The sequence below is a fragment of the Kogia breviceps genome, chromosome 1 (assembly GCF_026419965.1).
Source record: "Kogia breviceps isolate mKogBre1 chromosome 1, mKogBre1 haplotype 1, whole genome shotgun sequence".
In the NCBI taxonomy this organism is placed as follows: Eukaryota; Metazoa; Chordata; class Mammalia; order Artiodactyla; family Physeteridae; genus Kogia; species Kogia breviceps.
Window position 1 is genome coordinate 200,085,538 of NC_081310.1, and position 10,165 is coordinate 200,095,702.

The 10,165-nt window shown below is 55.7% G+C and overlaps 1 protein-coding gene across 1 annotated transcript; it reads left to right on the forward strand.

Annotated features, from left to right (window-relative positions):
- Nucleotides 1–385: 385 nt before the first annotated feature.
- On the forward strand, nt 386–9,021 carry C1H1orf174 (chromosome 1 C1orf174 homolog). The gene is made up of 4 exons (XM_059055946.2): nt 386–521; nt 6,795–6,905; nt 7,635–8,123; nt 8,586–9,021. The coding sequence occupies exons 1-4, from the start codon at nt 507–509 to the stop codon at nt 8,697–8,699; spliced, it is 729 nt and encodes a 242-aa protein (XP_058911929.1). The 5' UTR covers nt 386–506; the 3' UTR covers nt 8,700–9,021.
- Nucleotides 9,022–10,165: the final 1,144 nt, after the last annotated feature.

The following is a 10,165-nucleotide window of genomic DNA, read 5'->3' on the forward strand; positions in this document are numbered from 1 at the left end:
CGGGAAAATCGCCTGCCTGACTGGGGTGGAAGAGACCGCCGCGCAGGCCCTCCCAGCCAGCCCCCACGCGAGTGGCCGGGGACTACAACGGAGGCCCCTCACGAACATGGCAGCCGCCCCGCTTAAACGTGGCGGCCGCAGAGCCATCAAGGGAGGAGCCCCTCTTAAATATGGCCACCGACCCTCTTAAACATGGCGGCCGCAGAGACACCAAGGGAGGCGACCCTCATAAATATGGCCTCCGCCCCGCTCAAACATGGCGGCCGGAAAGCCCTCAGAGAGATTTTCCTCACAATACTGCCGTCCGACCCGCCAGTTACGTAAAACGCCGACTTTGTTGGGTCACATGCCTAGCGACGCCGGGCTGTGATTGGCCAGCATTCTGATGACGTCAGAGGCCGCGGCGCGAGCCGAGGGCGTCCGGGTAGCTTCTCTGCTGGAGAGCATTAGGCCCGGTGCTGGGGCTTGGCGACCGGGCTGGGAGCGGCAACGCGCCGCTCACACTCATGAGGAGCCGGAAGGTGAGGGGCCGGAGGCTGGGCGGGAGCTGCGCCGGGCGCGGCGGGGGGTGCCGCCGCCAATTTTCTGGGAGCTGAGGGGGAGCCACGGGACGCCTCGGGCGGAGGTGGGGGAATCTCTGCCTGGCCCTCTGTCCCCTGAAGGGAGCGCCCAGGTCACGGCTTTGGAAGCGGACCCCCCCTTTCCGACCACGTCCGCGGGAAGGTGGTCTCCCAGGCCACGCCTTTGGAAGGGCACCCCCCCCCCATACCACGCCCCCGGGCTAGGGGAGCTCCGAGGCCACGCCCTTGGGAAGGGGACTCCCAGATCAGGTCCTGGGATGGGCGGGCTCACTCTCGGGAGCTGGTCTGGACCTCTGGTGCCCTGACGCTGCCCAGCCTGGGGTTCGCGTGCCTCTGCTGCCGGCACCCGAGCCCGGGGTCAGCCAGCCCAAGTGCGGGCACATGACGAGGGGTCCACCCCGGAGGGTGGAGAGGATGGAGGGGCGCCAGTTCCTGGCACTGGTAGCCGGCGGGCGGTGTGAACCAGGGCGAGGGCCCGGGACAGGATGCGCCCCTGCCTGGGGAGGGGGCCCTCCGGGGGGTGGGAGCGGCGCCTGGGGTACCTTTGACCCGAAAGTGTGTCTCCTGAAAACCCACGTTGTTGCGCTTTCCCAGTCTGACGTCTCTGCCTTTTGAGGGATTGTTTAGCGCGTCACTGACTTAGTTGGGTTCACGTGTCATTTTACTTTTTGTTTTCCTCACACTTCTGTTTGGTTCTAATGTAGGGTTTTAATTTGTTGATTTTTTTTCAACCTTTAGTTTTTTCCCCCAGGGGTTGCTCTAGGTCTAACCGTGGACAGTGTAACTTAGCAGAATCCGTTTCAGATTGAACTAGCTTAGTTCCAGAGAGACACACAAACGTTACCCCTATGTAGTTCTGTTCCCTTAACGCACTTTTCTGGTGGTGGTAAATATTTAATGTTACAAACCCGATAGTACACTGTCATGATTACTTTACCAGCCGTGGTCATTTCCTTAGCGCAGTACAGCCTTGCTGCCACGCACCTCCTTTGTGCTGTTACGGGCATTCCTGCCTACACTGCATACGTGTTACTGTATGCAACTGTCTTTTAAATCACCTAAGGGAAGGAAATAATATGCACGTAAACTGTCTCCGTGAGGACGTAATTACCTTTACTGGTGCCCTTTTTTCTGTGGATATGAATTATCGTCTTGAGTCACCTGCTTCCAACCCAAAGAACTTCCTCTAGTATTTCTTGTAAGAGGAGTCTGCAGCAACAAGTGCTCTCAGTTTTTGCTTATCTGGAAGTGTCTATTTTGCCTTCACTTTTGAAGGATAGTTTTGCTGGATATAGTATTCTTTTTCTTTTTTTTTTTTTTTTTTTTTTTTTGCGGTATGTGGTCCTCTCACTTTTGTGGCCTCTCCCATTACGGAGCACTGGCTCCAGACGTGCAGGCTCAACGGCCATGGCTTCCGGGGCTAGCAGCTCCGTGGCATGTGGGATCTTCCCAGACGGGGACGCGAACCCGTGTCCCCTGCATCGGCAGGCGGACTCTCAACCATTGCACCACCAGGGAAGCCCTGGATATAGTATTCTTGGTTGACAGTTTTTTTGTTTGAGAACTTTGAATCTGTTTGAATATACCCACTGTGGTCTGGCGCCCATTGTTTCTGCTAAATCAGCAGTTTATTTGTTGGGCTCCCTTGTCCTAATGAGTCATTTTTCTCTTGCTGCTTCCAAGACTTTCCCCTTGTCTTTGACTTTCAGCACTTAAACAGTGTTGCATCTGCTTATAGATCTCTTTGCAGTTATCCTACTTGAAGTTCAGTTCTTTGAGATTGCTGGGTTTGGGGAATTCCTTGGCAGTCCAGTGGTTAGGGTTCCATGCTTCCACTATAGGGGGCATGGGTTCAATCCCTGGTTGGGGAACTAATCCCGCATGCCACACGGCACAGCCAAAAAGAAAAAAAAGAAAGAGAAACAGAGATTGCTGTTTTGTACATTGTTGTTTTTCAATAAATTTGGGAAGTTTTCTTTCATTATTTCTTCATATATTTTTACTGCCCCTCTCTCCTTTCTGGTACTCCCATTACACATATGTTGCTGCACTTAATAGTCTCCACCATGTCTCTGGGGCGCTCTTCATTCTTCTCCATTCTTATTTCTCTCTGTTCTTCAGCTTGTGTAATCTAGCAATCTGTCTTCAAGTTCACTTACTCTTTCTTCTGCCAGTTCATATCTACTCTTGAGCACACCCCCACCCCTGCCAGTGAATTTTTTACTTCAGCTATTGTAATTTTCAACTCCTGAATTCCCATTTGGTTCTTTTTTATAATTTCTATCTTTTTATTGATAATCTCTATTTGATGTGATGTCATCAAATCTTTCTTTGATCGTGGTCTCTCTTAGTTCTTGAACACGTTTATAATGGCTATTTTGAAGTCCTTTTCTGATAAATCCAACATCTGATCACTCTCACAGGCAGTTTCCGTTGCCTGCTTTTATTCTAGTGTTTGGGTCTGCTTTCCTGTTTCTTTGCATGTTTCATAATTTTTTGTTGAAAACTGGACATGTTGCATAATATATTGTAGCAGCTCTGGGTACTGGTCTCCCACCCCCACCCTGAGGCTTTTTACTGTTCTTTTTATTTGTTTAGTGATGGAGTGGATTCTAGTGGAGTCTGTTTCCCTTCCCACAGCTGAAGCTGTGATGATGCTCCTCAGGGGCATTGTTGGGTGTGCCCACAGTCACCTGGGTCTCACTGGTTTCAGGGGGGCTCTCTTTCTCTGACCACACCCAGCTCTTTTGTGGTTTTTTTTGGCTGCATTGGGTCTTCGTTTCTGTGCGCAGGCTTTCTCTGGTTGCAGCGAGTGGGGGCTACTCTTCTTTGCAGTGCACAGGCTTCTCATTGCGGTGGCTTCTCTTGTTGCGGAGCACGGGCTCTAGGTACGTGGGCTTCAGTAGTTGTGGCTCGCGGGATCAGGAGTTGTGGCTCGCAGGCTCTAGAGCGCAGGCTCAGTACCTGTGGCACACGGGTTTAGTTGCTCTGCGGCACGTGGGATATTCCCGGACTCGAACCCATGTCCCCTGCATTGGCAGGTGGACTCTTAACCACTGCGCCACCAGGGAAGTCCACACACCCAGCTCTTAAACTCCGCTAGTCGTTTTCAGTGATGACCAGGAGCATAAATTTTCTACAAAGGAATCCAATCACATTCTGGCTTCTTTGAAGGAATAGTTTCTAAGATCAGTGTTTGATGTTTGTTCTGACCCCAGGAGGGATCGTCCTGCTGTGTTTTTCCCTGGCTGTCTCCGTCCTGCTGTGTTTTTCCCTGGCTGTCTCCTGAAGACTGTACGCCTACACTTTATCTTGATTTTTCTCCCATCTGCCTTTTATCACAGCTTCCACTGTTCTTGAGGACCCCTTAGGCATGAACTTCTCCACACTCTGTTGTAAATGAAGTTGGAAGAGATTAAGAGCCCTTTGTTTTGATGCCTGCCTCTTCTCCAGGCAGAATCTGAGCCAGGGCTCCCCAGCTGGGGACAGTGACAGGCTTCTCTGTGTGACACCCCTACTCTCAGAGCTGAGTGCTCAGGGGAGGGAAGGAGGGCAGCAGCCTGAGATTCCCCTGGACTTGCCTCTCCTAGCCTTGGAACCACTGCCTCACTAGGAGGGGCGAGGGTGATGGGGCCCCAGTCTCCTTAGTGCCCTGCCCAGGCAGGAACCTCTGTTCCATGAGTGGGGCCTCGGCAGAGGAGGGAGCCCCTCCTCTCAACCGTGCTTGCTGGAGACTTAGCCTCACAACAGGTGGGGTGAGGGCAGAATGAGAAATGCTGCCATCCTGCTCCCCTGGGAAGAAAGCCCTCTGCTTGGGAGCAGGGGGAGGGTGTCCTGTGTGCTGGCCTTGGCCGCTTGGAGTTGGGACACCAGAGTAACTGTTTCTTCATTTTGCTCTTTGCTTATAGGACCATTTGCAAAGGTTTTAAATGGTTGTTTTTAATACTCTTCACCAGTTTCACTGGGGGAGGGTTAGTGGAGCACCTCTTGCTGTTTTGTTGATCTCTTCCAGCCCTTTTAGTCTTTAACTAGTCTTCTTGGAAGGAGGAAGTCCTCAATGATGGGGACTTTTTCATTTAGGGATGGTTTACGTGGAAGCCACCAGTTTGCCTGACTGAAGAGCAACGGTTTTCCAAGTTAGGAAAAACTGTAATTGATTCTTGACATTTTGGAGCAAGGGCCTTAGAGGTAGTTTTACCCACGATTAAACTGAAGCCAAAATGCCACTGGAGTTGACTCTTGCAAATCTAATGAGGATGGCAGGTGGCCTGCTCAGGTGCCTGTAACCACAGCTCCTGGACCTCAGCCAGACCCTCACAGACTTAACCTCTGCAGAGGGGCCCAGAAAGCTGAGGGGTGACAAGCCCACCCGAGGAGCTGTTGCACCCCGAGATTTTAAGCACTACAGTACAAAGCATCTAGAAGCGCCCTGCTGCCGGCAGAGGGCCTGCACGGCACACAGCCCCAGAGCCGGACGGCAGGTTCTCTGCTCAGTCCCTCTGCAAGCAGCCGAGGCTTTCATGCGGGTGGCTCTGGTGACAGAGCAGGTGGAGGGGCTCTGAAGCCAGACACCACTTTGTGTGACCTCGGCAGGGTCCTCTCCCGAGTCGCCCCATCTGCATGGGGTGCTGCTCCTTTTGAAGACGCTCGGCACGGGCACGGCGCCTGTGTGTTGACACTCAGGGATGGTGGCCGTTGTCACGAGCGCCAGCCCCCCACCACCCACCGAGGGAGCCTGGCACGGCCCGGCATCGAAACGTTTGGAGTCGGACTGTAACGGGAAGGAGAGGATAGTCAGTGGCTTTCTGGGGCTAAGAATGTCTGTTCCCGACTATGGCAGCACTAGAGCTCCGGGGAGAGTGGGTGGTGCGGTGCCGTCCCCACAGGAGATATTCTGTGACCTCTTAGGCTTAGTTCCTTGGGTATGACCGGCCACACTGCTGCCTGGGCTCTTGGAGCAAAGCCCAGCCCCGGGGCATCCACATCCGTGCGTCCTGCCTGGCTTGGAGTGCCTTGTTCTCGCTGTGGAAGCTGCCTTCCCCTTCCCTTTAAGTGCCCTCCGCAAGCTGTCACGTGCCTCGGAGCCTTGCTGACCTGCGCCTCCTCCGGGGGCCTCTGGATGAGATGCTGCTGTAAAGATTTCTAAACTAGCCTGTGTGCTTTCTGATCTCTTGCCTCCACTTTTGGCCGTGCTGCCCCCCATCCAGCCCCGTCCTCATCCCCCAGGTCTCGGCCACTGTGACAACGGCTGTCAAGCTGGCCCTCCGCTACGCCCTCCTCCCCATCCCCCGCCTCTCTTACTTTCAAGTTCTCACTTGCGCTTTAATGTATTACTTTCTAAGCGTCTGTGGTCCCCATTCTGGAACAGAGAGAGCAGTCAGTGGAGAGGCAGGTGAAATGCAAACGAAGCCCCAGTTTCGTGAATTGTCGCGTCAATGCTGAGCTTAGTTTTGACAGATGTACCAGGTTGTTGGCTGCCAGGAAGCTGAGGGAGGCACAGGCAGGAACTCCCTTCCCATCTCTGCTGCTTTTCTGAAAACCTAAAATTATTCCTAAATAAAATGATTGTAAGTTTCATTGTTTTAATTAATTCCTTTCTTGTCACTAGAAGACTTTCCTTTGCATTCCAAGTGAGATGGCGGCAGGCGGTTTGTTAGTGTTGCGGCCTGGCCTGTCCGACAGCAGCTAGAGCTCCTCTAAGCTGATGGGATTAGGCCTGGCTCCCCTGTGATTTCAAAGAGAGGGTTTGGGCGGCGGGGGGGGGCTTTTGCTTTTTCACCTTTTATCAAGAACCTTCTGAGCAAGGATACAGGCTGCTTATTCTAAACAGCTGAAGTCAACTGAACACCTATTCACTCACAAATGGAGGTTCTAAACACATGGGAGGTAGGGACAGAGTATGCAAGCTTCCCGGATCATGGAAATAGGGGTCAGCACCTTCCACCCAGCCTCGTGCAGATGCGCGCACGTTCAGGCCACGGTGTCAGGGGAGTGAGTCCCTGGTGCTTCACTGCTTAGGACTTGGCGCTGTCACTGTGAGGGCCTGGGTTCAACCCCTGGTTGGGGAACTAAGATCCCACAAGCCACACGGCACAGCCGGAAAAAAAAAAAAAAAAAAAGAGGCCACGGTGTCTGTCTTTCCATGGTTGATAAAAACATGGGGGTGGGAGGGGCCATCTTCGGGGTCTCTGACCAGCCTCTGGTCTGGCCCAGCTGGCAGGTGGAGTGCGGTCCTCGGCGCGCCTCCGAGCCCGGAGCTGCTTGGCCACACCGGCCTCGGCCCAGGAAGCCCGCGTCGCCACGTCTGCCCGGACGGCATGTCAGGTGAGCCTCAGCCCCTCGGAGACAGGACTGGACTGAGTGTCCACCTTTCCACGAAACATGTCACGTTAGGAAGCCTTGAGTGTGGCGAACAGACCAGAGGCGAGGTCACGGTGCTGTCACCGTCAGAGGAGGACCCGCCCTCAGTGCACGTGCTCCCAGCCCCCGAGAGCTGTGGGCTCGGCGGCCTCTGCTGGGCAGCCTGAGTGATGGCTGGCACAGGCCATGCTACTCACCCCGAAGGGCAGGTGGGGAGGCAGGGGACCCCCTGTGGTCTGCAGCCACGGTGGCCCAGTGGTCCCAGTTTCCGGAGCTGCTCCCTCGAGCGGCAGCCCGGCCGTCTGGCTAGACTTGGTTTCACAGCAGCAACTGGCCTGGTTTCCCACCTGGGGCGCCGCTTGTTAGAGCTGCGCTGAGTCAAGTTCAGGGCCCTGTTGAGCGCCCGCTCCTGCAATGGAACAGGGAATCCTGCCTCGTCAGAGCTCACAGCCCAGCAGAAACGAATGGAAGCTGGGTTGGGGGTCATCACTTTACGTGTCAGGGCAGCCCTCGGGGGCGGCGGCAGTCTGGACTCCGCCCCTTTGGCGGCAGACAATGAAGGGACCCTGTCCTATACGTGGTTCGCTGTGAGCAGGACTGCCTGCCCCTGGGGTCGAGGCTTGTGAATTATTTGCCGTCTGCTTCGTGACCTTCAGTGTGTCTGGTCTCCCCTTGCATTCTCTCTCCTGACAGCCTTCCTCATCACACAAAGCCACCGACAGGCGAACGTCCAAGAAGTTCAAGTACGACAAAGGTCACCTTGTGAAGTCAGAACTCCAGAAACCCATCCCCCAGAGTGTCAGCACTGCCGCACCCACAGCGCCCCCCGAGAGCCCGGGTGAACGCGAGCCCCTGGCATCGGCCGAGGACAGCGCTGGGCTTCCGGGAAAGGAGGCCAGCGGCTCCGCTCCTCGGGGGACCGCAGGACTCCCCCGGGGGCACTGTGGAGCCATGAGAGACGCCTGCCCAGCGGAGACTGAGGACAGGCCGCCCCCGCCGAGATGCGGGGCCCCTGCGGGAGGAGAGTGCGACGGTGGCTGCCCCGAGAGGGACGGGGCGGCGGCGGACCTGGAGCAGAGCCACACGCCTCCACTGCAGATGGACAACAGCGTCCTCCTCGACGACGACAGCAACCAGCCGATGCCAGTGAGCCGCTTCTTCGGGAACGTCGAGCTCATGCAGGTAAGGCCCGGGGCCTCTCCCCTGGGCAGACAGCCCCCAGCAGACCGCACGCCTGGTCACGGCCCCAGTTCGCACGTGCGAGTACCGCCCGGTGCAGATCAAACGCAGTAAGAGCTCTAACCCGGGCGGAGACAACGAAACGGCTGCTGATGAGGGGCACCCCCCCCCCCCCCCCGCACGGAGCCGAGAGCCGTTGCCATAGCGAGCGCGGGTGCGGGCGGGCGGGCCGGCCGACGCGAGTCCGGACCCTGCTGCCGGGTGTGCAGTCGTGACCGTGGTTTGTGGCTCTCCGGGCAGTTCCCCCGCATTTGCCGGGCTTGCTTTTGCTTTAAACCCAGAGTCTTTCCTCTCTCCCTCCGTCGCGCCGGTGGGGAGCACGCTGCCTTGCGGGGGACCAGAGCCCAGAGGCGGCGCTCGCGCTGGGCTACCCGCGCCTGAAGCGGCTGCTCTCTTCCCTGCAAGGACCTCCCGCCGGCATCGCCATCCTGCCCCTCGATGAGCAGGCGTGAATTCAGGAAAATGCATTTCAGAGCCAAAGACGACGACGACGACGATGCCGACGGTGCAGAAACATAGAGGGTGAGACGCACACACTGCTCTTCTGCACGCTCGGTACCGTCGACCGCTTCCCAGTTCAGCACGTTAGAGATTCACACCACACCTGTCTCCAAGAGCCCCCGCTTCTAATCAGAATTCAGAACTGACCCGCCAAGGTCAGCAGCGTAGGGAGCCACGCACCTGCGGGGAGACTGGCACACGTGAACTAAAAGACCTCTGCGTGCAAAGGTACTGTTTCCGCATTGATGCATTTTCTCCCATCTGTACCCACGTGGTGGTGGTTCCAGCTAACTTCTCTCGTAAACGAGAGATATCTCTATAAAGCAAACTCTTAAGCTTAGCTTTGATAATGTGCGAGTTTATTTTCCATAATCAGACTTTGATCATTCTTGTGACTGATTCAATCCCAGTCCTTAAAGAACTCTCCTTTAGTTCTGTATATGAAGCTCATGTTTACCTTGGACATTCAGCAAAATCCATATGGAAAAGAAATAAAATATATTTTGAAAATATTTTTAAAGAAGGCTTATGTCCCTAGAGCTGTATTCCTTTCTAAGATGCTGGACAGCCAACTGGAGAAAACAGGTCCTGTCCTGTCTTTAACACGTGCGAGGCTGGCTCAGCTTTGCACCCACTAACCAGCGCCAAGAGCTGAGAGCACAGGGCTGTGAGCTGGAAGGGACACGGCCCCTCCTCTTGTGAGGCTGTGGGATTTCTGAGATGGTAGGTGTTCGGCACATTCCTCGCCCTGTGTGGTTTGGGGACCGACCACCCAGCGAAGCCGTGCTCTCCTCCGTGGTGCAGTGTTACCTGGTGCAGCTGCCGGAGCTACACTGCCACGCCCCGTCTCAGGGAGCGCCTGGTGACACATGCTTGCCAGTGGGCTCCGCAGAGGAATGTGGGCCTGCTTGTCTGCCGCCCCTTCCTCTCACCAGCTGCTGGCAGAGGACACCAAGGCCGGGGACTAGGAGAGCGTCCAAGAGGGAGCCCAGTCCCCGGGTGACAGGCACAGGAGGAGAGCTGCCTGCAGCTCCCGGAGGGCTGTGCTGGATTTTCACGAGTGAGCAGCGGTCCCCCTGTTGCTGAGCTAGCAGACACTTCTGGTTTAGTTACAGCAGCCGTTAGACTTCCCTCCCCCTAGAATGTCCTGTGAACCACAGAAGTTTGGGGGCAAAATATAGTTGAAGTGCCCTGTCAGGTTTCCCACTGTCCTTGATGGACCCAGAGCGCCGCCTGGAGGCGCCCGTCCCCAAGTCGCTCTCTGCTTCGGTGTGTGCCCATTGTCGCAGCAGCAGCCGCGCCCCTCCCCTGCTTGGAATCATCCTGTGCTTTACTGGTCGGCAAACTGCTTTGATACTGCGACCGTGTTGCTTCTGAGGCCTTTTGGCAGCATCCGGGGAGAGGAATTTACAACCTGAGATTCTGCAGGAATGACTGTTAACCACGGCGCCCAGATGAGTGGGGGTCGAGCTGCATCAGATTTC